The sequence below is a fragment of the Vipera berus genome (genome assembly GCF_964194415.1).
Source record: "Vipera berus genome assembly, chromosome: 5".
Lineage (NCBI taxonomy): Eukaryota > Metazoa > Chordata > Lepidosauria > Squamata > Viperidae > Vipera > Vipera berus.
This window is the reverse complement of record NC_138207.1, coordinates 53,835,973-53,863,508: the sequence shown is the minus strand read 5'-3', so window position 1 is coordinate 53,863,508 and position 27,536 is coordinate 53,835,973. Positions and strand designations below refer to the sequence as shown.

General features: G+C 33.9%; 2 protein-coding genes across 9 annotated transcripts in view; one reads left to right on the top strand and one right to left on the bottom strand.

Annotated features, from left to right (window-relative positions):
- The window catches only part of LOC308668562 (guanylate cyclase 2G-like), a gene marked incomplete at both ends in the record, with an annotated part of 51,746 nt that extends 44,998 nt beyond the window's left edge, over positions 1-6,748 (top strand). The window contains 6 exons of the mRNA XM_081328567.1: positions 38-193; positions 1,642-1,819; positions 2,657-2,797; positions 4,554-4,746; positions 5,016-5,190; positions 6,618-6,748. Of these exons, the coding sequence (XP_081184693.1) occupies positions 38-193; positions 1,642-1,819; positions 2,657-2,797; positions 4,554-4,746; positions 5,016-5,190; positions 6,618-6,748 (974 nt within the window). The remainder of the gene's footprint in view (positions 1-37; positions 194-1,641; positions 1,820-2,656; positions 2,798-4,553; positions 4,747-5,015; positions 5,191-6,617) is intronic.
- A 119-nt stretch (positions 6,749-6,867) lies between these two features.
- TECTB (tectorin beta) lies at positions 6,868-25,227 on the bottom strand. 8 transcript variants are annotated; one of them, XR_014026536.1, is made up of 13 exons: positions 24,836-25,227; positions 23,559-23,726; positions 22,727-22,904; positions 21,344-21,534; positions 19,460-19,602; positions 19,284-19,356; positions 16,932-17,035; positions 16,769-16,852; positions 16,469-16,631; positions 14,837-14,906; positions 13,871-13,903; positions 12,730-12,856; positions 10,258-12,070 (listed from the first exon to the last, which is right to left on the bottom strand). XR_014026536.1 is itself a non-coding variant. In XM_081328451.1 (11 exons), the coding sequence occupies exons 2-11, from the start codon at positions 22,800-22,802 to the stop codon at positions 6,957-6,959; spliced, it is 966 nt and encodes a 321-aa protein (XP_081184577.1). In that variant the 5' UTR covers positions 22,803-22,904; positions 23,559-24,275; the 3' UTR covers positions 6,868-6,956. The 8 variants fall into 8 exon arrangements, 3 of the variants coding, with proteins under 3 accessions (XP_081184577.1, XP_081184575.1, XP_081184576.1); XR_014026537.1 differs by having other exon boundaries at positions 23,559-23,718; XR_014026538.1 differs by lacking the exon at positions 24,836-25,227 and having other exon boundaries at positions 23,559-24,275.
- Positions 25,228-27,536: the final 2,309 nt, after the last annotated feature.

Genomic DNA, 27,536 nt, shown 5'->3' with positions numbered 1-27,536 from the left:
ACATCATATTAATCTGTCCTTTTTTGTTTGTTTGCAGATTTATACTGGACAGCTCCTGAATTGCTTAGAATGGGAGAGTATCCATTTCATGGCACCCAGAAGGGTGATGTTTACAGTTTTGCTATTATTTTGAGAGAATTGATATATAATCATGAAGATGGTCCATTTCAAGATCAAAATAGGAGTGCAGAAGGTTCTTTTTTTCCCCTTATTGTGAGAAATTGTGCAATTTGTTCTGCAACATTGATAGGTAGAAAAATTTGTTTAGACACATACACACACAAACATTTACTATCTGTTTATATGTATGTATGCATTGGAGGAGGAGGAGGACAATTTGCAGAACATGTCATCCAAAAGTTCTTGGGAAGTATTACTGATATGTCTGCTAACTAATATACACAATATGTTTAACATTTTTAAAGGAATGGTATGCATCCCCATACTAAAGATTGTATCAGATTTTGAGATACGTAATTCTACATGACCAGTCAGTTCAGACATAATTCTGTTTTTCCATAAGGACAATCATATTTCAAAGCCAAGAATTCATATACACAAAGTATCTCAATTGGGTTTGTTTCTTTTATCTCTTTCCCTACATATATTTCTTCTGATAAATTATTGCCCTGTACCAATCCTTTTTCTCCTCTACATATTAGATTATGTTTTAGAATTTGTTTAACAAGTTATTGCTTATCAATTCTTTATTTAGAATAATCTGAATCTCTTCAATATCTTGTCAATAAATTTTTGCCTGCTGTGCATGCAATTAAACATCCATTATATAATTAAACAACTCTCTCCCACATTGATATGGTTCTTATCTCTATGCATCTGTTTTCTAAGCTCTGGGAAGTGTTGATCACAAATACAACATATACAATGCTTTTCCCAGGGATGCTATGACATCATTCAGTTCAGTGCTGGTATATATTTTTCCATTTCTGTATGTAAAGAGGGGATTGTTTTTAAAAGGCAATCTCCCTTCCACCCCTTCATAAACAGTCTGAAAATGTGTTTGCTCAAATATGGCCATTGTGGTACTAAAAAAATTTGGAGCTATGTTAAAGGGAATTTGATTGTTTTAAATAATAAAAAACATTTAAAATGAGATGTACATATTATTATAGGACATTTAGGCCTGGTTTCTTTCTGTTTTGTTTACAAATCCTACCTAAGCATTCCAGTCCCACTTCATGCTTATTTTTTGAAAGAGAAAAACTCAAATTGCATTAAAGAAAATTAGTTGCTTTGTTTTTTGAATCTATATCTTTCCAGTGAATGGATGCATATCTGTGGCTTTATCTGGTCTACAAAACTGGATCCAGAAATTATAGTAAGCCAAAGCCAACCAAATAGTATTATGGCTTAGCATGGGTTTAGAAACTGTCAGATCTGAGGTTTTGGATACCAGATCTCATATTTGTCACTTCCTAAACCTGTGCTAAGCTGTAAATGCAATTTGCTTGGTTTTGACTTAATGCAATGTGTTATTCATTTATTTGTCACATTTATATGGCCACGCATCTCACAACAAATACCTCCAGGCAATTACAACAATTTATGGTTTGATATCGATATTAGATGAAAAGCAAAATGTGTAATATTTTGAAATCTTGTTGTGTTCATTAATTCCAGAAATAATAAAAACAATCAAGGATTCTAAGTCTTCTGTTCCACTGCGACCCTCTCTTTCAGTAGACAAATGCAATTACAAGATAACTGAACTTTTGAAGGCATGTTGGGATGAAAATCCAGAAAAGCGGCCAATGTTCTTGGAGATAAAGACAGCATTAAGAGATGCCAGCCCTGATGGGTAAATTTTCTCCTGAAGCGAAAGTACCTCTGTTCACCGTTATTCTTTATTTGATACTGACAAGGAAGATATTTCTAATCTTAAGGTGATGGTTTCTTAATGAAGATACCAAATACATAATAAAAGAAAGATATAGAGCTCAGCATTCTCACATGCTTGCCTCTCCCAAATCAAGAAATGGAGTTATTTATAAAGAAGAATACAAGAGGTTGTTATTTTTGTTTTATTAAAATGATTATTCAGAGGTTTTGTTACCAGTAGTGTTCTAATATTGAAAGTCTGTCAAAATATAGCAATATATGTAAGTATCCATTAATAATAATTATTAATCAGTACTTAATAATAAATAATAATGGATATTTAATCATGGCTATTTAGCCATCTTTGGACACACTCTTTCAATAATGGCAACCTATTCCAGTATCTTTGCCAAGAAAATCCAAAGGACACTACCAAAAGGCTAAACATTATGACGCTGGAAGATGAACCTCCTATGTCAGAAGGTGTATACAATAAATATTAATCTGGACAATTTTATAAACTATTTTATGATCTTTAGGTTAGTAAGCTATTAAAAAAAACCAGTATCATCAATACATTTAGTTGAAACTACTGAAAATCTCATAGTTTTAACTAAATGTATTTCTATTTTTTTTCAGTAGTTTTAAGTAATTATTGTTGTGGCTATCAGGGCACATTCAATTCTTTAAGAATAATACAGAATAAAGAGATTTTTAATGTATACAACAGAAGCAATACACATTCTCCTACATGACACTTTTATAGTATGGTAAAGTAAGTTTCATTCAATATTTGCTTTTTGAACACTTCTAAAAGCCACTTCAGTATCTTAGACAACATGGTTAATAAACTGGAAACATATGCAAATCATCTGGAAGAAGTAGTTGAAGCAAGAACGACCCTATTATTGGCAGAAAAAAAGAAAACCGAAACGCTTTTATCAACCATGCTACCTAGGTAAGGGAAATCTTTAATTTTTTCTCCTTTATTTCTGAGTAGATTGTCTACCTGTTTTCATCTTGCACAATAGGTCTAGCCCCAAGCTAAATTGACTCTCAATGTATTGTAGAGTGTTTTTTGTTACAATTCCAGTTCTTTTTTCTTTAATAATGAAAAAGTATACATCACAGAACAATCTTTACCCAGAGGTCTGAGGGGCATGAGGATGGGATGAAAGTACAAATACATTGGTAGACACCATCTTTATCCTAAAGAATCCTATTTTTACTACATTCATTTGCTATAAACCAGGAGTCCCCAACCCCCGGTCCATGGACCGGCACCAGGCTGTAGCATGCCAGAAATCGGGCATGCAAACAAGCGAAGCCTCATTCGTGGCATGTAAGCTGCACATGAAACTCCACCCCTCTGGTCCGTGGAAAAGCCTCTTTCCACAGAACTGATCCCTGGTGTCCAAAAGGTTGGGAGCCACTACTATAAACTTTTATTTGGTTTTTTCATTTAAACCAGGGGTGTCAAACTGCTGGCCTATGGGCTGGATGCATCACCAGGAAACCACACCCACCCCATTGCTGGCAATGGAGAAACAGCTCTGATACAAAAAGAAACAGAAATATGCGAGCTCAGATTATCTTTTCATTTTCTTTCAATGCATAGGTTGTTTTCGTTTATTGATTTGGCATTATGTTAGAATGGAGTTGACATAGTTTTAATTATTAAGAATAAATGCCCCTAGAATGAAGGGTCAAAAATGTCTTGGAATAAGGCAATGATAATGGCAACTTACTTACAAAAGGGAAATGGTAATTCTAATACTTAATCCTTTTTATAAAGGATTTAGATATTCATGGTTCAAAATTAATGTCATTAAATCTGAATCTGAACCACATTGCTGTTTAGCAGTTTGATCTGCTGTAAACACCAGATTACTTAAAATCTTAGTAATAAACTTTCAGCCGAGATCTCCAGTGAATTGTGACAAGTGCTTTTTTTCTAGAAAACAATGAGCAACTCAAAGCACACAATTTACTTTCATGTAATCCTTGGTCTAATTTCAATGCCTCCTATAGTTATTTTGATATGATGCTCTCAAAAATCTATTGAATGACAAAAAAGAAAAGGAAGAAAAAGAAAAGAAATGCACAAAGAGCAAGGGGATATACCCATCAACATTTAGTTTGGCTTCATCCAACTATTTGTTCAGTTTTGTCTAACAGTGACTAATTCCCTTTTCCCTACTTTTGGCATATGGCTCCTGGGAACAGAATTGGCAGTTAAGCAAACTAAGACCAGATATACTGTGATCCTGCTACAGTAATGTACCAACCTCCACCAACCTCCTCCATCCTCTTAAGCTGGTTGTATTATAAAAGCACTAGAATGATAAAAAAAAATTGCCATCACAATAGAGCATACAAAGAGACTTCCTTTGAAAATCAATTGGTAGATAGTAGTCCTGTGCTGGAACCTGACCGTTTCTTTCCGATAAACCTCATTTAGGTTAATTTATCAGATTTGCTGGTGGAAATCCTGACTTTTGCAGTACACATATTTTTGAAACAAATAACATTATTGCTGTGTTGTAAAGCTATGTCTCAACTGCATACTGTGGTAAATAACTCCAATCTTTCATTTGAAGAATCAAGAATTATCTTGTTTTAAGGATGATAAATTGTATATAACTTGTACACTTTTATGATTTTAAGAGTCTTGAATATATGCAGAATTTATCTTTCATCCATTTATGTTCCAGTTTTATAGGAGAACAACTTGTTGCTGGAAGATCAGTGGAACCTGAAAGCTTTGAATCGGTCTCCATTTTCTTCTCAGATATCGTCGGCTTCACTAAGTTATGCTCCTTCAGCTCTCCCCTGCAAGTTGTCACTCTCCTTAATGACCTGTATAGTCTATTTGATAACATCATTGAAATATATGATGTCTACAAGGTAGGGAAAAATTTACCCAAGAAAGAATATTTGCATCATTCCTGTCAGTAGGCATGAAAAAAATCCATAATTTGCCATATATCTTTGTCTGTAAACAGTTGTGGAGATAATTAAGACACAAGGGACATGAGATTCCTTTCACTTAACAAGTTTTGTGTCTGTTGACTTATGAAGACTTGAACCTTCCAAAACTATGTCTTACTTTCACCCTTTTAGGAACTGAGTTCCATCTATATACAAGTACAAATGATGGCTTTTTTCGTTTCTAGGTTGAAACTATTGGAGATGCCTACATGGTGGCTAGTGGCCTCCCCATTCCCAATGGGGCAAAACATGTTGAAGAAATTGCCACAATGTCTTTGCACTTTCTCAGTGCAATTATATCATTCAAAATCAGGCACTTACCTAATGAGAAATTGAGGGTGCGAATTGGAATTCATACAGGTAAATAGCATAAATCTCTTTGGACTTTCAGATCTTAACTGAATTGACCTTTTGTGGAAATGAATTTATCATATCACATACTGCTTATTGGCACAGAATCAGCAAACACTTGCAATTTATTATTCTTTCTGATTTATGTCAGATAGACTGAGTTGGAAGTGTCCTTTAGACTTAAGCCTACACTCTTATATCCCGCCCCCCCCCATTGCAAAACTTCCTTTAAGATAGGGCTCTTTGATGAACTAAGAAAAATTGCTTCTTTTATTGGTAGTGTAAAAATTCATTGCCTTTATTTTTCCTGTCTGTTTTAGAGAGACATTACAGCTTTTAAGTCAATCCTAGAACCCATCCTGAAATATGTGCCTGTATTTCAGATGGTCACAATATAAAATAAATTAGAACATTACATTTGATGCTTGAGAATTAATCTTGTCACTTGTTATTTCTGATTCTATTCTGTTCTGTTGTTCTGTTCTGCTCTATTCTACTCCACTCTATTCTAGTATGGAAATCATGTATAACATATGAAGTAATGGTTTAACTACTTTAACTAATTTATAATGAACTGAAGTTGGTTATAATCTATGCTTTATTAAGTGCAATGGTTGTATTTATATAACAAGCCAAGACAAAAATCAAACAAGCCATAATATGTCTTTGTATGATGTATCAGCTACTCACTGATTGGGGGATGGTAATGAGACTGTATTCTTCTTGCCATCCTACTTCCAGATGTCTGCTGGTATTCTCTATATATTCAGAGGAAAAAAGGAGCACTACATGTTCAAATCTGTACACAAATCTCATAGGAATAATCTCCATGATACATAACCAGAATGTTGTGATTATGTGTATCTGATGCTGTAGTATTAAGGATATAATTATTTATATGCAGCATTTCATCCATGTGCCATATTACCAAAACAACTTTACTAGTATTATATAAGGAATGCATCAGGACATTCTTTGCATTATACTTGCCTGAACCATTCAAATTTTTTTTCAGAAAAGAGTTAATTTCTGAACAAAATAAAAATTATCTTCTGCTGGAAAAACAAGGTATTAGATTAAATGGATTTTTAATTGGATTTCAATTGACTCATATTTTAATCCTCACAGTAGCTAGGCAGTAGTTGACTATAGTGGAAAGATGGTTAAGCTGATCCATTTTCTTAAGCATAGTCTTATACAACTTTGGCTCTTATAGCTAAGAAAATTATTTCTTCAATAAATACTGTGCTTTAGAAATAAGAGCATTCAAAAGTCACTATAGTTGTATATATGTAAAATCTACTTATTCCAATATCCAGATGAGGTGCCCTAAAATCCAAATTTTATTTCTATATTTCAGTAAGAAATAAAGCATGACAGAATCTTGTACACCTTTTATATGTGGCTGAAATAATTCTTAATATTTGTCATCCTAGGCCCTGTTGTTGCAGGTGTAGTAGGCATCACAAGACCACGGTATTGTCTTTTTGGAGACACTGTGAACACAGCTTCACGGATGGAAAGTACCAGCTTACGTATGTTATCATTTCTTATAGAGACAAAATAAAAGGTTGATGTAAACCATATATATACCATTTTATTAGTGCATCCTGTTTTCAGAAATCAGTGCACAGTAGTCTACAAGATATAAATGGATGGCAGTAATAGGAAATCATAAGTATATTGCTGAGAAGTTGCAGAGAAATAATATTATCTTTAGGCTCAGGTAGTGTTATCCATCCCAGTTGTTTAATTAGCATAGAAAGATTCCTGGTTCATTTTTTTGATCCAAGAGTATACTTTGCTGAAAACAAAGCAGTTACAGATTAGAGCAGGCAAAATCTGTTCGCTTGGCATGAAAACAATGCAACTAACTTCCCCTTTTCCCCTGGCCATGACCCTGTCATCAGTCAATGTCCAACTACAAGTTCTCAGGTTGCTTGGAAAGGGATCCTGCGTTCACACCTTTCCCATCTCCAAATTCCTTTTGCTGACCTTGTGCTTGATTGGTGCTCCTCACAATCAGGGCTGGCTCTGCTTCAAACCCAACCCCTCCAACCACTCCCATTCCAATCTCTCCATCTCCTGCTGTTGCTGATGTCAAACTAGCAAAATATGCAATGCAATAGAAAGACAGCTATGACAGGTAGAGAAAACATCTGGTTGCTCATTATTAGAAAAAAAGGACTTCAAATTAATTCTTAAATATGACAACCACCTGAATTGCAATCAGCTTGACAGATGGACCCTAATTTGTAATTAAGTGTTTATATAATAGACAGGGGAAAATGTTGTTAGACTAAACCGTTTAAAGCAGAATACTTTCAAAAACTTTTCATTACTGCATTTCCAGGGAAGCTATGGCAGACTGAAGATGGGGATAAATTACTGCAATTTGTATTTGTCTTGAGGTCAGAGGGAATAATTTCTTTATATATGTTTTTTATTATTATTTTTTTCTTTTTAATGTACTTTTTTCTTTTTTTGTGTCTTTATAAACTTTATGTAAAAATACATAATAGCTGTCTCTCTCTGCATTTCTTAGCTCTGCAAATCCATGTTTCTAATACCACAGCAAATGCTCTTCAAAGAATTGGTGGTTATAATTTGCAAGAAAGAGGAACTATAAGAATAAAGGTATGCCTTCCATAGAATCAAAGAATACTCTAGCTGAAAAGAGGGGAATGGGTTAGAACAAGAGTGTCAAACTGGCGGCCCGTGGGCTGGAGGTGTCAAAGGCAAAAAAGTCATGATACGTCACGATATGTCACATAACATGATCAAGTTTGATACCCATGGGTTAGAAGAATAAATTATTAAAAGAAGATTTAGCAAACCAGAATACAATATATTTTGACTAATCCTCCCTATAGTTAAATGTTGTGTGGAAAGCTTTTGATAGTGTGTAAATTTTGGGACACAATTAAACTCCAACTCTCATCAGAGCTAGTCAGCATTGCTAAAACTGAAAGACAATGAGAACTGAAGAAACAAGAAAATATGTCTTATTGCCCATCCCTATCTCAGGGCTTTGACATTACAACCATTCACAGACTGGTCAATACTTTGAGCATCCACTACATCACTGTTAGCTTTTTCAGTACAAAAATATGCATGCATTCAAGATCAGCCTTACTTGAGAGATAGTAAAGTTTTTGTTAACTTTGGCTTGGTTCTTTAACGTAGCCTAGAAACCTGGGTCTCACTCAACTACTAACTAGGTTTGACCCACCTTAGCATTTTTGTGAAATCAAAGATCACCGGATGTTGACACTTTGTTGGGCCATTTAAACAATGAGGATCTAAAATAAATGTTAGGGAAAGGATTGTAAACCATGAATATTAAATGGCTTTTCAAAAGCAGTCTTATTATGAAGAAAGATTGGGATACTTAAAAGTGGCAGACCCAGTATTCCATTTTTTTCCATTTTTTCTTCATTATGCTTTCCTTGAAGGAACCCTTTTAATCATGCTAAATGATAATCCCTTCTAAAAAGCTGCCAATCTTCTAAGCCAGGGGTCCCCAACACCCAGGCTGCACCCCACTACAAGGCCATGGCCTATCTGGAATTGGGCCGAGTGGCTGGCCGAATTGTGCACACCAGTCAGCTACTCATGTGGCCCAGTTCCCCTCTCTGCCAAGCCATAAAGGTTGGAGACCACTGTCCTAGGCAATCTTTTCCAGCATTCTGCAATTATCAACATATTCATATGTTGACACCAACAACATATGAATAACTTTGCTTTTGATCTTATGTAAAAGAGCTTTATTTTTGTTGTTTGCTAGGGTAAAGGACAGCAAAGGACTTTTTGGCTGAAAGGAAAAGCTGGATTTGACATGCCACTACCAGATTTCAACAGCAGGTTTCAACCACAGCTGAAGGGAAATGAGGAGGCAGAATCTGTAGCTAAGGACTTTACTTGACCTAAATGTATTAACTGAATGTGATCTCCTACTACAGTGGTCTTCAAACCTGGCCCTTTTATGACTTGTCGACTTCAACTCCCAGAATTCCTCAGCCAAGCATGCTGGCTGAGGAATCTGGGAGTTGAAGTCCACAAGTCATAAAAGGGCCAAGATTGAAGATCCCTACCCTAGTTTTTAAAATTTAGTAAAAACACTTTTCTTTCACCATGTTAACTGTTAATTTAATTTTAATATTTCACATTTATCTGTATTTTAATTGCATTGCTGTTTAGCCCACAGTTTGTACACTTATATTGTTGTAAACTATCTTAATTGTCAAACTGGTAGAAAGGAGACAAATATATCTAATAGATTTCATTCCAAGAAGGTGCTTTGATGTAGATGGAACCATAAGCATAATAGCTATCTGAAGCTCTGTAAAGCAGCTGTCTTTTTCTGTGTTCACGTGGATACCGTCTGCAGTTGTTGTACATTCTTGTTAAAAAACCATGGCTGATTTAAACACTTGTAGTCTTTATGACCTGCATTTGCTCCAAACTTTGAAGTATCTTTGGGGAAACAGAGCACAATCCTTCTAAATAGTAATATCCTACTAATTGATTCTTCAAGTCAAACCAAGTATAAAGCTCCTTCAATAGGGCTAGAGCTGTTTTAGGCATTTGTAAGCTTACTACCTTCTAGAATTCACATTTGTTCCAAACCTAAATTTAACATTATGAAAGAATAGATCCTAAACCAAATTTAAATAAAGAGAAATACCCATGGGCAATCAGTAGGATATTTTTTTCTTACCTTAAATTCATCAACTGTTACCATTTCTGTGTAAGTGCATCACAATGAAACTCTCACAAAGCCCCCTATTACTTATTGAATAGTATGTGTATCTGCACAACATATTCTTGTGTGTGTTTTGCCTTATGGAAGTATATTTGATGTAATTTCAATGCGTAATATCATAGTATTAGATAGTAAAGCTCGCTCTTTACACTAGTATAAGAAATGTCCTGCATATTGTCTGCAAAGATTTTTTTGTAATTTTTTTTAAATGACTATCAAAATGTACAACTAAGGAAATAGTCTAGTGAATCTTATCAGACACAATGTGACTTATTGGAACATAAGCAAACACTCCTTGAGGGTCAACAATGTCTTAGAAATAAATTTATTGAAATATGTATTTTATTGTATAGTACAGGTATCAGTTCTGAATAAAATTTGAATTAGAAACAAAGCAATGTAAGATGAAGTAGAAAAATCTAAAGGTAGTTATCTCACAAAAGTGCTTTCTCCAAAATGCAAGTAGACTTTTTTGGTTTTTTGCTTGAAAACATTTCACTTCTTTAGGACACCTTATAGACAATCATGACCAGGATAATTGAGAATCTCCATAGACATAAAGCTAATTATCTTTATTATTTTTTAAAAAATATGAAATCTAAATAGTCTTCCTTAATTCTTTTAAAAATATCTCATTGAAGTTTTGTTTAAAGAAAAGCATGGTGATTTCACTATATTAACATACAGTAATGTTGAAGACCCATTTGATTAAATGAAATTTATATTGTTCCTCCTGCCCTTATTCAAATTTCATTCTTCATGTTATATTGCCATAAGAATATACATTGTTTCAGGTGCTGTGGCTCTAGTATTTTAACAAACTATATCTGCCAGTTCATTTTGTAATCTATGATTGATTTTAAAATGACATATTCATTTGTCTAATACAATTAAATGTGGATAAAGCACATGAATGAAAATGATGGTTTTTATTATTTTTATTTTCATTTGTCCATGTTAAAAAAAGTTTATATTGTAGTTTGTATATTAGTTCATAAAAATCATATTGAAAATAATAAGTTTATAATGGGCTGTTTAATTATTTCCTTTTTATGTTCTCAAATATATATATTCTCTTAACTAATACTGTCAAGTTTTAATAAATAGATTTACTGTATAACATTCAACCCATTAGTTACAGCCCAATAAAGTCCTCACTGAGTAGAAAGGTTAAGGAATATTCTAGGCATTGCAAGCTTTTATTCAACTTTAAATATTAAACTTTAATGATTTACTTAGGTGATAATTTCTAAAAGCTGATAATGGTGGCCCTAAAATGAAATGCAGCTTGGAACAGAAAACCTACTTATTCACTAAATGTTATATACTGTTCAAATTATATTACTGGTACCATCAGGAAGACTGTAGTACAAACATTATGTATTTCCTATGAAGCTTCTATGGACATCATGGCTTCATTAATCTGAATGTAGATAGGAACGGTGTCTTTACATTTTGTTGTCATTTGTTGCATGAAACTAGTAATTATGGTCCAGAAACCATGGTTTATGGCTTAATAAGATATATGAATCCAGTCCTTAATACAAATATACTTTACTCAGTAATGGGCTGTGGTCTTGGTTGTACACAAGACTTCTCTAACATAAGATCTAATTAGATAAGATCTAATTATAGAACAAAACTGGTGTACATTGATTTATCTTGAAAATTACAAGGTACTTTGAGGTAAGAACAGCTATATTAATCTAGGCATTAGTCTGCTAACCCAATTATTCTCTACTACATTCTTTAAGAAACTGTACTAAAATAACTAGCTTATTTCTGCAATGTGGTTTCCTTGCTAGTCACAATATTCAAGAGATAGATGCTTGGTTCACAAAGTCAAAATTAAATAAAAGGCTGCCTTTTGTTTGGGCTAACATTTGGGAAAAACAGTTGCAAATGATACTAAATATCTTTATTCTCTTGCTCAGAAAACAAGAAATTTATATTATATTATAAGTGAACACAAATCACTATTATTAGATCACACAGAATTATTTTTATGCAAAATTTTGAAGTGGGCAACAGACAACCACAGTATAATAATTAACAGTTAAAGTTGGATCAGATATTATATTAAAACTACACAAATTCCAAGTAGCAGGAATAAATGGGAAATAACTGCAAAAGAAAGACAAATAGAAAGAATATAAGTCATTAACAACTGTCACCGCACAGTTTCTGTCACATCTGCTTACATTCTTGTACTTTCAAAAGTATTGTAAAGATGTACATTTCATTTGTTTCTGTTTTTGTATCTTCAAACTAATATAGAGTCCAAGATACTGTCTGGTCTGCTCCCTACAGCTTTTGGGGCAAGATTTTTGGAAGTGGTTTGCCAATTCCTCTTTGGTTTCCTCCTTTCTAGGGTTGAGACAGAGTGAGCGACCCAAAGTCTCTCAGCTGGTTTTGTATCTAAAGTGGAAATCCAACTCAGTGCCTTAACCACTACTCCAAACTGGTTTTCATAGTGAAGGTACTAATTATTTATTATTGAGTATTTATTTGAAAATATATATATATATATATATATATATATATATATATATATATATATATATATATATATATATATATACACACACACACACACACACACACATATACATACAGTGATATATCTAGGTTCTATATGGAAGAAGACTATGGGAAATGTAGTAAGCCGGTACTCTAAACAATATCTGAAGGTTGGGGGCTGCTGCTTGCTCACTCTGAAGCTCTGCGGAAGGCCATTTTTAAATGACATGAAAAGATTACTCTGATTCCATTACAATACTAACTTTCAGCACTGGAATGGATGTTTCTTGATAGTGCAATTTCAGCCAATTTTTCAAAATGTCTAGTTGGGAGGCTACAGGTAGGAACTGAAGTCATTTGCCAGCCAGTAGATACCTATTGCCATTCCACCTGCAAATTTTGAAACAACCAGCAAACAGAACATTGTCCAGCTAAACATTGCACATTTTATCTGCACATTTTGTGATGCAATCTCTGAGTGGCATATAGCAATTTAAGAACTTATATACCGCTCTATAGTGCTTTATTAATGTACTTTTATAATATCAGTGTATTGCCCCAAACAAACTGGGTCCTCATTTTACTGACCTCGGAAGAATGGAAGGCTGAGTCAATCTCAAGATCATCAGGATTGAACTCTTACTCTATTCTGTGGGTAGAGTAAGCCTGAAATATTGCATTCTAACCACTGTGCCACCACAACTCCTACGGTTATGGATAATGGCTGCCTACTTTTGCTGTCAGGAACTCTTCCAATGAGAAAAAAATATTAGAATTTGATCAGGAATTTTAAATTATGTTTCATGACATGTCATGTTGTGCAGACATCTCCCTATCAAGATTGTGATGTTAACAGGGTAGTATCATGTAAAATCTTTTGTAACTTTAATGAGTTTTGCCTGAAAATTTGTCCAGCTGTGAAAAATATTATGTAACACAGAAAGCATATACAACAAAACGCCCTTGTGCTCTTAATTTAAAACAGGGGTGTCAAACTCACAATGTCACGTGACGCGTCGTGATGTATTGCGACTTTTTTCCCATTGCCGGCAATGGGTGGGCGCAGTTTCGGCATGACGCATCCAGCCCATGGGTCGGCAGTTTGACACCCCTGATTTAAAACAATAGTCTTCATTTGTTACCTATTAGGGCTGCTCAATTTGTTTTTTACAATATGCAGGAACGTGAACCCACCAGCTGATTGAAAGAGCAGCACCTTTTCCCAAGAGCTGTCAACATGTCAGTGATTCAGTGAAACAGGTATATAACCCAAGAAGTTGGCAGGTGATGCCTATAGGTTCCCACATATGCTGAAGCAACTTTTCAGTTTCATACTGAAGCATTACACTTTCCTATTGTCTGGATTGCAATTAATCTTTTAATTATAATATTTCTAAATTTTACCTGATAATGTGTAATGCCTGGATAACCCTTTGCCTGTGTGAAACAAGAAAAAACTCTTTTAGATTAACAAAGTATGTGATATTTTCAATACAAGGTACATCAATTCTAAAAATAATGGCCACTTCAGAAAACTGAATAGCTGAATTTGCAATTTCATTTTAAATAGTGCTCAGAGTAGCTGATCATTACACTTTCTAAAGAGTAAACAAAATATCTCAAACAGCTCATCCCAGCTATCCCCTACAAACAACTTTCCAAATTAAAAAAAAATACTTTAGTCTGACTAGAGTCATTATAAAATGACTTTTCCTTATCTAATTTGACTTGATCAACTGCATTAATCCACTGCCCATTTTTTTTAGGCCACAAGGCCATCTTAATTTCACCTTGCAAGATTCCTCAATATCTTGGAATGCATCTGAATCCAAGACTCTCTGAAAGTGGATCATAAATAGTCCACGTTCAGTTTAAATGTTCTCTGTTTCTGCCTTAATCAGGGAATCAGTTGAGAGGTAGCCAAAAGTCAGACTAAGGCTAGCATGCACCCACTGCTGATATTTATAGTTTATGTCTTATATTTTTTTTTCTCCTTCTCAGAAAAATTCAGCAGTCTTCCAAGTGAAATGTGAGTTTGCATTTGCTCTTTCCAGACCTCTGTGGAGCAAAGTAAACCCTCTTTGCTATGAAATATTCCACTCAGGAAAGGAAAAATGAAACTGACTTCATTACTGATGCATATGATGGTGGGAGGGAGGACATAGTAAATGTGGATTACAGAAGAAGGGTGGGGTATGAAGTCTGAAGCAAGATGTCTCTGTGTGGGTGTGTTTGAATGATATGTTTATACGGATAAACAATGTGTAACTTGAATATGAAAGTGAATGACTGTGGCAATTCTTTTCATGTGAAGAAACAAGTCTCTTCTGCTAAACCATTCCCACTTTCATTAGAAACATTAGAACCTACTTCTCACAATGAATTCTGCAATTAAAACACCGCCTGTTTGCTCCATATGTTCTCTTCGCTTTGCACATGCCTTAAAAAGAGCAAAAAAAATTGATTAAAACAGTTAATCCTAGTTTATAAAAAGTATGCATCATAAGTAGCTATAGAACTCAGAGAGAATAACAACAAAAAGACAAATTATTTCGTTTAACCAACCAAAAAAAATACAGATTCCCTTCTTTTAAACATTTTGAGAGCGTTCTTGCAGATCTTTAGCAACAGTATCATGGAATAACCTCATCCTTGGTATATCTGGTAAGAATTAAGTACCATTAAAGAGCCAATATGATGTAGTGGCTAAAGCATCAGGCTAGAAACGGAGAGTCTGCGAGTTCTAATCCCATATTAGGCACAAAGCCAGCTAGGTGATATTGAGACAATCACGTTCTCTCAGCCCTAGAAAGGAAGCTTCTGAAAAACATTGCCAAGGTAACTGCAGGGAGTAGTCTAGGAGGCAAAGTTCAAGAATCAGACACAAGTGAACAGAAGCAAAAAAAAAAAAAAGTACCACAATCCTTCCCTGAGAATTATCTGAGATATTGGAAGGATTCAGCAACCCAGAGAGCAACATTATCATGGATTGAAATTCCTGATAAGGTGAAGAAGGATGAGGTGAAGCTACAAACAATCCATAATAAGAGTAACTGAAATGAAGCAGGGATGAAGGAAGTCAGCCTACCTAGGAGAAGGCAATGCCAAACCATTTCTCCATTGTTATCAAGAAGACATGGGTGTCTCTAAAATTTGACTGGTTAGATATATATAACTGTATCTGAATGCCCCACATTCAGTCACATGCATTGACATGTAAGTCAATGAAAACAATGCCTCCTGCATAAGATTTTTATAAAGGGAATCTCAAACCAATACTTCAGAAATTATAGGTAAGGCTATAGATGTAGAACTGTCACAAACAATAAATTTACTTACAGTGGTTACTTACAGTAAATTATACAACTCTTTTATTGGTTTCCAAATAAATGGTAATTCTTGATGAGACACAGAACACTTATCATACCCAGATAGCTTTCTAAACAGTATAGGGCAACACTATCACAAACAATGCATTAGCACCCCCTAGTGAATATCACAAGTTATTCCTTTCCATTCTTACTCATATGAAACTTACATTTATATAGATGAAGTTCACATTGTTTTACAATAACATTTAAAGTATGTTAGTCTGAGATATAGCTTTTATTCAAGCAGCCATAAAACTTAGCAAAGGAATGTTACCGTGATACTTCTACACCCAAATCCAAGTTTTATTGTCTGTAGAAGCATTAAAGCAAATCCTCAGATCCACTGACCAATGTCATTTTGGTATATTGAATATCAAGTCCGTAATCCCCTAGCAAAAATGCTAGATGGAGTGTAGAACTTGAAATATAACGTATCTGGAACCACAAAGCATAAAGGCTTAGCTTTTTAATGTAAGTCATAACAAAAAGATAAATTGCTTTAAAACTGATTGAATACTGTATTGAAATGTTGGACCAAAAATCCATATGTACACTGGATTGTCTTTTCAGGTTCATGTATCCTCTTTTGGGAATCTAGATTTAATTGTTAACTATTATCTAATGAACGTACCACAGGGCAGAAGAACTTTTCACTATCACACACATATGTTTCACAATGTAGCCATACTTTGGAAAGTTTGGGAATATTCTGGAACCGAAATGCATTAAACTGGAAAGTGGCTCGACTGTTTTTGCCATTTTCATGTACTAAAATGGAGTCATCTGTTGCACACCTATGCCAAACAAATAACAGACATTATTAAAATGAGGAAGAAACAGATGAGATATAAATCTAATAAATAAATAAATAAATAGTAAGATATATTTAACCAGTGGAGTACCACTGGTGGAGAGAGAATGAATTACTTACCCCTTAGTTATCAGAGGCCACTGGATTTGGTAGAAATATTCTGAGGAAGGGGTTGCCCAGCAACTGCTCAACACTACTTTAAATCTGCAAAAGGAGAAAGAGACTTGAGCACTGACAGAACATCAACATTGTGTTGGGAGCCACCGATATAAAAAAATCTTACCTATGACTTAAGCCCTTGGCTTCCACTCCAGCGAATACATCAGAGCCAATTTCTGATGTATCAACAATGAAAGGGGCTTCCTTCTTGTTTGAAAACTTGGCATTCTGAGATAAAAAAACAGGGTCAGGTGATTTATTTTATTTTATTTTATTGCTGCAGGAAATATGTAGGAGCAGCAAATGAAAATCATACTTTCTCAGAGTGTCTGAGGCCAGCCAAATTATTTCGGCAGCTGAAGTTTCATAATAATTAACAATTAACGATCTGCTACCCTTTTGCGACATCTGAAATTCTAATGATAGTACTGCTTTCTACAGTACACAGCCAAATGATGAGATCTTCCTTGCTGCTTGAACTGAAAAAAACAGATGTAATCCCCACTTATTAGAACACATTGCATCATAATGAGCAAATTATTTTTATACCTGAGATAGAAAATGACTTTCCCCTTGAAGTAGAATGCTGTTGTTATACAAAATAAATTAAACTAAATTAATAAATTAAATTAAACATTTGCTGCCCTTTTGAATTCCTTTAAGTTTTTTTTTTGTGTTCCTTTGTCAGTTCACTCTGCTTAATGGATGGTCCTGGTCATCAACGATCAACCCAGACTCCTGCAGACCTTAAGACGCACAGATACTTACATAATAATTTAATAAGCTTTTATTTTAGATGTGTTAGAAATCATAATTTCAACATTACTGAGATATTACCCTGGAGTACACAAGAAAATATCAGTTATCTCACCTGTTTACCTCCGCAATATAATTATATCTAGCTTCTTAAATAATTCAGAACAAAATCTAGGTCATTCTCTGTCAGAGATGATATATGGGGACGTGAGAACATTTAAGTAACATGCGCTGATAATACCAAATTCTGAGGATAAATAACGTTCATATAAATGGAAAAAGACATTCAGTCCAACGTCTCTAACTTGGTTACTCCTTTTTTAATGGCTTTTTGCACCACTAGTAGGGAACATTAAATTGAAGAACAGTGCCTCTGTAGTTTGGAAATGCAAATATACAAACTATGATGCACACTGCATAGCATACTATTAATATACAGTGATGTTTTGTATAAACCACAAAGATTGCTACAGAGAAGAAGAATGAATTTGGTATCACATTGACAAGATACCAAATGTGTGGGATTCATTTTCATTTTCCTCAAATAGTGAATTTGGCAGAGACTGGAGTTCATAAGCTTGAACGCTTTGCACTGTTTAATCTTGGGGTCAACTAAGGAGTAATTAGAAACAGCAATACTATTCAAGAGATTGCCTCTTCGAGCATCTTTTTTATATTTTGCATTTCTTGTTTGAATACTGACACGACTTGTTTCTTCCCTCAGCCTGCATCATACAAGAAAAACAGAGTACTTTCTTCTCTACCATGAAAATAGAAAACTCATATATTTAGGATTTCTATTGAACTGAAGAAGCTTTTTGGATGAGAAGTGAAACATCTTCAAGGAAAAACAAAGTCCAGTTGCCTTTCGAAAAAGCACCTCTGGGACAACTGTGACCTCGACGACTGCTAATTTCCACAGAATATTTCTATAGAAGCACATTTCTTCCTTAATAAACTGAACTTGTTCTCTTTGTTTTGTTTTGTTGACCTGAACCATCTCCCTTGAGTTGGTACGAATTTGTTTACTTCTAGTCACATGTGCATGTTCACCCAAATGCACCATGGTAAATGAACTACAATATTCTATAGAAGTGGTAGTGTAACCACACTACATCACATCATTTCAACCACCATATGTTTAAATAAGCAATATGTTGTCAGGCTACGTGTAACTCTCTATAGCTCAAATCTTGGCTTGAATTAAAGATCTGACTTCCATTGCATAGTATTAATGAAAATAACCATAAACATCTTCTTTGAAGAAAGATATAAAATTAATAAATATAAGCATAGATATATCATAAATATATTTTATTATCACACAATGTCTAGAGTATCAATGATGACTTATGTAAATGAATCTGATTTTCATAAATGAAAGTAAGGAGGAAAAATGTTTCCCAAATGTTCTTGCAAAATAATCTTCCACGATAGCCTACCAATTGCATATGATCCCAAAATATCAGGAGATTTGAGGTCGTAGAAGTTTACAAGGTGCAACCAAAACCTGTGAACCAATAGTCTCATAGAACTGTCAATAGAAATAAATCAGTTTTAGTTATAATTTGGCAATAAAGCTAGTAATACTTTATAAATATTCAATGAATTGGAACAACTACCCAAGAAACTTAGCTTTTTAAAGATGCTACAACATCTTGCCTTATTCACTATACTACTGAGAAATTTACTGAGCAATCAGCACATACACTGTACTTACAGAATAGAAGTTTAGAGACAACTGGCTTTCAAAGGAACCGGCACTGCCATTCTTCACATGAACAGTTGCCACTCTAAAAAAGGCAGAAAATGACACAGAACTGATTCCTATGCTATATAAAATAGAGTGAAACATTTGCTAGAGGACGGAATTCCAGTGAATTGGGGCAGTGTTACCTTTGGTCAAAGGCAGCATGGTTCACCAGATAGTTTGCCTGATAGGTGCAGGTAAAAGAATAGTTGACAGGCTGGCTTTTCACAATGACAGTGCTATCATTGGAAGTGACAGAGTTGTAGAAATGATAGACAGGGTTTTTAAACTGCATGTGAAGAAAAAGATGCAAATGCAATTTTAGTTTAAATGGTTCCGTCATTAATTCAGTTCTAAATCTGTTGAGTTTCCAACCAAACAGAAACAAGCCATTTCACAACGACACAAAGATAAAAGAAATAAGCACAAGTTTGCCTTCTAAAGAACATGCCGCATAAATCCACTTCTTTAAAATGTATTTTAAAGTTTAAAATTTATTTTAAATAAATGCATTTATTTGAAAACATTTATACATTCAATTCCATTAAAAATCTCGGAGCAGTTTGATAATAAAACTGGAACAAACACAACTAACAAAAATTAGACACTGAAGCTTTCTATAAAATATGAAAATAAAATAAACAATAAAACAGTAACAGTAAAAGTAAAAGTAAAAGCATCCTCTGTCTCTTAGGCTCAGTCAACACCACAGCTCAGGGTGAGACAAAAAGATGAGAAAATAAAGAAGACAAGGCAAGAAGAACTTATTCAGCCAGGTCTTCTAAAAATTTATTGTTCCAATCATATTTATTATTGCACTTTCTGTTTTAATGATGTTTTATTTGTTTTGTAAGCTGCCCAGGAATGGTGAGTGAGAGGGCCACCTTATATAGTTATCATAAGTGCCCGGTGACTGCTAGATGGCACCAAACGGACACAGAAAACTAATACTTTGCTGCCTAAATCGGTTGTCTGGACTTATGTATGTTTTATTTTGTTTAATATGTATTTCTTCACTTTAATGAAAAACAGAGTCCACATGCAAAGAACAACAATAAAGAAAAGTAGAAAATTTTTTATCAAACCCATGGAAAAAATCTAAATTTGTTTTTTTAACAATTTTATATTATTCAATAGATTAAAAACCAAAATCCAATAGAAAAAATAATTAAAGAGACAAAACAAAATTAAACAAAAACACTGAAAAAATGTGAACTTAAAAAAAGGCAAAAACAAATATTTGTAAGGATAGCGATAAACCTTGACCACAAGGAATGGTATTTCTTTCTATCTTTCCATTAGGTCAATAAAGTATAAACATTTATTGTGAATCCAACACTGTAAGTTATATTTCCAGTTCAGATATTGTAACCTTAAACATCCATTTTGAATTACATAAAATAGCATAACATAGAATGGGATATCCTACACTTTTCCTTGGCTCTTGATTGTTGCTAGATGATATGGAAACGGTATATTCTAGCCTTATTCTGGTATATGTGTGTACATTACACATATGTAAGCACCATGCCTCTGACATCTTAACTGTTCATTGGAAATAAAATAAAATAGTGCATTAATATATGCACAATAGGAAAAATAGAATTTGCATCAAACATGTTCATTAGTGGTATTAAATAACACTGCTGTAAGAAGGGTACTCCTAACAGCAATGAAATAAGTAGTTGTCAAATTGATATAATTTTTTAGTACTGGTCAGATAAAAAAAAATGTTCACCTCTACAACATATGTTTGGTCCCTTTTCTTCTTTTACTAGGCACTGGATAGTCAAATCCTAAGTATGTCAGAGCCAGGAGTGACAAGAAGTGACTCTGAGTTTAATATAAATGCAAATGAATTAGTTATCTTTAACAATACTGGAAATATAAAAATGCTGGAAAATTTGTATCAATTCTTTTTCAAATGTATAACATAGTGCTTTGATAAAATCTTATGAAATATATCCCATGTACTACGCACAATTATAATCATGTATAGAAAATGGAATGTTAACACATTAGCTACTTACATCTGATTGTGTTCCACAGTATGATTTGTTTTGGGGTGACAAATCTGGGATGATAAATTGATAGTATCCTGCATCGTGAATCCCATTATAACAAATCCCTCCAAGTGCCAGTTGATTAACTTCCCATCCATATGGACATTCTGGGATTTTTGTAATAATTGTTTTAGGATAACAATACACCAAAATTACATCTAAAACAAACAAACAAAAAATAAATACATTTATGCAGTAAAGTTCTACCTACTTCAAGGGAGGTAATGTTCTTTCCATGATTACAAGCTTGAGCTTTGATTCAAATGAAGCTTTCAGTATCTTCTATTATTAGCTTCCACAATTAATACCCCAATAAACAATTCAAACGGCATTCTAATGCCTCTAATGTATTGAATAAGACAACATTATTGCAAATATGGGAGATAAAGGTAGTAACAGTAAAGGTAGTCTGCACATCTTAACTAGTCTTTTCTGATGGTTAGAAATTATAAAATACATAAACATGTAAATAAGATTAGTAATACCTACAATTTATGACTTCTTTTTATGGCAGATTATTAATCGTGTCTTATCTTATGGTTATCTTAATTTTACCAGCATGAATATATGTCTGAACTGTACAGCATACCATGCAAAAGCAATACACAAGTAATTTCCATAAACGGTAAAAGAACAGAATGAATGTATCATCCTTAATATGTCTTCGCCTCATTTAGGGGACTACCAGGTTGCTATTCCTTCTGTGAGAATCCTAATGGTAAGGGCGACAAGTTACTACAAGTGTAAAAAAATCAGTAGAACTGTAGCCTGGTTACTGTTCAATTCTACTTTAGCCTTACAGCCATATGGGCTCAAAACATGGCACATTTGGGTCAAGATCAATTGTGTTCTGTCCATTACATGATGTACAGACTCACAACACAATAAATGTTTAGGTGCCGCAAAAATCACCCCATTCAATGCTCTGGAAATTATTCTTGGCTTTTTTGTAATGTATAGGATTTGTTTTCACATGTACTTGAAAAGGAAAAACTAATCATTCCTTTATGCACAATGTCCTGTTTAACATATCAAGTACTGAATAATAGCAATAAAATACCTAGTGGCAAATTGCAGTTACAATGGCTTCTATTCAATGTTAGGTCCTTTGTGTAAGATCCCATTGCCTTCAGCGGGACATTTAAACCATAAAATTAACTAAACTTAAATTTGGGCTGGTTTGTATCCTTTATAAAGTGCTATTAAATTCCATATATCATTATCATTATACGTTCTATATGAATAATTCCAAATAATAAGATATGGTATATGTTTCTGTTAACCATCAAATATGAACAGGCATGTTGAAGATATAGCTAGATTCTTTAAAAAAAACACACAATTATTTACCTGCTTTATTTGGACTGCAAGGAACTGCAAAGCCTTGAGCCAAAATGACCCACAGTAGAAAAACCAGCATCATCATTCTCCCAAAGATATGTAAATACTAGTAAAAGAATTTGCTTTTCTATAATGCTGAAGATCTCAGGAATTCACTTTTGCGTAAGTATCAAGTGCCTGTAAGTGCCTGTAAGTAACCCAGCACAATATATAAAAAATGAAATCTTCCACTCTGAATTTTGGTTCCTAATAAAAAGCAAAAAATGTAATGTGCACGTTTAAACTTTTTTAAAAATTAAACTTTTCCTTTTAGAATAGATGCAATATTCTAGCCATGGAAGAAGAGATGGAGTAAATGGTCAAGCTTTAAAAAATATCTCATGCATTCAAAGTTCAATTGCAATTTCTGAAACTAATTTCCTTATTCACTGCATGCTTAACTTTATCAAACTTATATCACTGACAACTGAGGTATGCTATGATTTCTTTTTGTCTCCATGAATATTTTGTTCTGCTATGAATATTAATTTTATTCTAGTGACAAATATAATTCTCATTAAAAAAAATCAGCTCCAGCACTTTTGTACAAAAATCATTGTTATTTGCTGCAGATTATGTAAATGAATTTATATTACTCACACAGCTATCGTTTCATATCAGATGTTAATTACAGTTGTTATATAAATTCAGCATTGGTCTAATTGATGAGAGTCACTTCAGCATTCTGTCATCAATCTATAGCACATATTCTAAAATAATTTATAATATTTTCCTTAGTCATATATTTCTGCTTAAATCTATGTAATATTCCAAAAGATCTTTTTAAAATAAGCATACATACCGCATAAGAAACAGCTTGCAGATCAGGATATTAGTTAGTTGTTCTTGTTCACAAAGATAAGTGTAAGTCTGTTTTCCACCAATTTCTTTTTCAAATAACACTGTCTGGCCTTAACTTTGCTTTATATGCCATCTTGTAAATGGAGCCTCTGCTTTTCAGTCTTTATTGCTCCACGTGGAAAAAGTAGATTAGATAGATAAAAGGTTAAATCATTTATTTTACGTTACAAGAAATTAATTTCAATTTTCAATTCATGAATTTAACTTCTCTTTCCTAATGTTCTTTTAAAAAGAAAGCATCATTTTTCATACGTTTAAGAAAAATTCTAACGATTGTACCAGAGGCAGTTTTACTAATCATGTATCATTTTCCACATCATGTTGTGAGTTTTGATACTGGCGGAATTCCTCTTTCTCCAGCTTCTCAAGAAAATGTTAAGGAGTATGGAACACTTATCTCTACCACATAACTCAAAGTAGAACCATTACTTTAAAAAACAAACAAAAAAACCTAGTAGCCTAATCATCAATGTTTTGAATGATTGGTTGTTTCCATAATGAATTCCTATCTATTCCTAATTTCAAAGTACCAAATTCTATAGTATTTCCTTGAGATGATTGTCATCCAGTTTAAGGTACTACTCTAGTACAACTAGTGAGGAAAAGAAATATGACAAACTTTTATACTATGTAAACAACTTTTAGACACAAATATCCTCATTTTAGGCCGTCAGCAGAGTAATCCAGAATACAGTTTGTGCTACAGTGCCTAGCTATCTGATGATGTATATATTTGCATAAGAAAAAGGCCTCCACAAAATAAAGTTGGGTGAACAGTATTTGATCTCTGTAGTGATAAAAGGTGAGGGCTCAAGGGAGTCTTGTATTGCTCTGAGTAATTGCAGATGAAAAAGAGTATTCATTAAATAGCAAATTATACTTCAAATGCTAATTGCACTTCCTAAGAGCTCCTTTTTTGATTAAGTAGATCGCACAACCTTAATGATGGGACTGTCTGTACTGTGAATCAATGGCTTCTTGTCATCCCAGCCTCAAAAGCTTTTTTGAGAAATAACTCCTCAGTTTCTCCTTGTTCTGTCTACTATTATCAAAAACATTGTGTTATTACAGTGTTTGTGTTCATGTGTTACAAGTTGGCAGTTTGTGCTGGGAAAAGATAAATTATGTTGTAACGTTTTCGCAGGATAAAATTCTACAGCAAGTCATTAATTTTTCATAAAGAAAGCCATCGTGAATTTTAGACATTGTTCTGCATACCTGCAAAAAACCCTCCCAGAATATTATCTGTTCTCTTCTATTCCCATGTTCTCATCAACAATTCTCCCATTTGAAAGACAGTTGATTACTCTTTCCTGTAAATATGGTATAAAATATTCTTGCAAATTGCACAAAACATAGTTCTTAGGATTTCACATTCATAATACGGGAAATAAAATATCTCTAATATTTTCACATTATTTCTTCAGGCTATGCATTTATTTTTTATCTAACAGGATCCCTGTAAGAGATGTCTGCATTGGGGGGACTGCAGTAGGACTTTCGGATGTTTTAAATTATCTAATAAATATAATGGGAAATAAATAATACTGGAAGGCACCAGACTGGCGGACACCAATTTCCTGAAGAAAACTCTCCATGCATATGTTTAATTCATGAATGTTACACAGACTGTTAGTTACAATATAACTATAAACTACTTGCTTGAATATCTGTATGAAGAGACTGCTAGTATATGTTGGGGACAACATTATAAAGCCATTTATTTAACAACATTTGTTCACTGGTATTTGGGGTAAAAGACAGTTGATGACGCATTATTACACTTTCTTGTTTCTCCAGTTTTGTTCAATATACATTCACTACTTTAATCATTATGTAGTTATCAGACTGCCTATTCTTCTTTCCAAATAACAGAAATAAACCACTTATTTACCTGAAAGCCACTGAGTAAGGATAATTTATTCAGAAGCAATTACCAGCAGAGAAAGACCCCGCCAGTATATCAAAATACTGTAAAGATAAGCTGTTATGAAACTGCTGCTGCTTGCTAACTCCGTATCTATGGCAGCTTTCCAGTCCTACAGGAAGCCTGTCCAGCAAAGACATTCAACAAGAGCTTTAATGCGAGGGCTGGCTGCCAGTCTGAGAAAATCTGTCAAATGAATGAATAGCACAAAGGGTCCATTTTTCCTTCTTTTATCCACTAAAAATTCCTTTTAACTGAAAATCGGCACTTCAGAGGTAGCAAGAACGATATAGATTATAAAAGAGCTAGATTTTGCAAATGCTTGGGATACTTATCAAATATTTCTTACTTGACTAGCATGAATGAATATCTCATGCTACAGCAATATGTATCATATGTCTGATATTACCACATGAACTGCAGAGGTACTTCCTTATACACATTTCTTCCAAAATATATTCATTTTCATACCATCCTTGTTATTTTCATTACTTAAAATAATTTTGGATTTATTTGGATTTATGCTGTTCCATTTGAGACCGGTTCTCAGTGGCTTACAAGAAAAGGCAATGCATTAAAATCAATAAAAAGTAGATGAAGGCAAGACGAAGACATGAGTGAGGCCATGATAAAATGTCAATCAATTACTTACTGTTAATTTGATTACTCACCATGATTTAAAGTTTTCTTTTTCTGAATAGTTTGGAGCAGAGGCCCCCAACCTTTTGGGCACCAGGGACCAGTTCCATGGAGAGAGGTTTTTCTGCTGATTGGAAGGGCTGTGGTTTCGTGTGCTGCCTGCACCCCGCAGATGGGGCTTCGCTTATTTGCACATTTGTGGCATGACACAGACCGGTATTCGTCCACGAACCAGGGGTTGGGAACCCCTGGTTTGGAGTGATACACAAAACACATTAAACATTTTATATTTTATTAGGTTAGAACAATTCAGAAGTATTTTTAAAGTTATTTGTTTTTATTTATTTACTTGCTATTTAATCCTGACTTTTCAAATAATTACAATCTCTCAAAGCAGTTTGGGGAGATTCTGTCCTCTGCTTTGCAATCTAAAAAGACACAACATATGAAATGAAGAGAATAGAGGTGAAAGGGAGAATAAGATATGTTCTTTGAGAGCCAAGTTAATTGGTGACTTATTCATTGTTAATTATATCCAGTGCAGATTTTATTATTACATATTTTTTTCTTCAGGTTCCTGGCAACACAGTAGGACATGGGCTTCTTTTTGTCTGGCAGGTATGGGTAAAAAATAATCTCTACAATGCCCTTTTCCCAGTTGATATAATAGGCTGGGTTGGAAAAGTTTAGGTACCGGGCTAGAAACTAGGAGATTTGAAGTTTTAGTTCTGCATTAAACATAAACGTCAGTTGACAGAATAGATTGCAATTTTTACTGAATTTGATAAGATTTACTTTGGATGGTTGAACACTTAGGAAAATTTACCATATCTGGCCTGCAAAACACCAAATGACAACCAGATGCCGATCTTTGCAACCTAAATGTTGAAGGTCTATTTCAAAACAGTTTATCATTCCTTACTAGGAAATCCGAGTAGATAATGCTACTACTAAAATGGCATCTTCCAATTTATTTATTTCTACTCAATAGCTTTAGTAAGGATGTATCAAAACTCACTTGTAATAAAAATGCTGGCCATAAAATTGCAGAATATACTCAAATTGCACCCAAGCTTTTTCTGGAAACACAGGTTAAAGCAGGTGAACATTCCAGGAGAGTTATTGTAGTCCTGAGTCAGGAAATCTGGCCAGCAGATCTATAAGGTTCCTATGCCATGGAAAGTGGAAGGCAAAAGCCACAGTATTAACAAAAATAACACTTGAAGAAAGAACAACAGCTAAAATGCAGGTAGCATCCTTCTTTTCTTCAATCATAATGTGGGAAATGAATCACCATTCTTTCTTTTTTTCAAGCTATGTTCACATGAATTGTTTATTAATGGTTAACTTATC

Excerpts from the sequence above, each read along its gene's own strand:
- TECTB (XM_081328449.1), bottom strand. The coding sequence starts at position 22,802 with ATGATGATGCTGGTTTTTCTACTGTGGGTCATTTTGGCTCAAGGCTTT. Across the intron at positions 19,603-21,343 it reads ACTGTGGAACACAATCAGAT|TTTAAAAACCCTGTCTATCA; the intron begins GTAAGTAGCTAA and ends CTTCACATGCAG. Across the intron at positions 16,632-16,768 it reads TGGCCTCTGATAACTAAGGG|GTGTGCAACAGATGACTCCA; the intron begins GTAAGTAATTCA and ends TGTTTGGCATAG.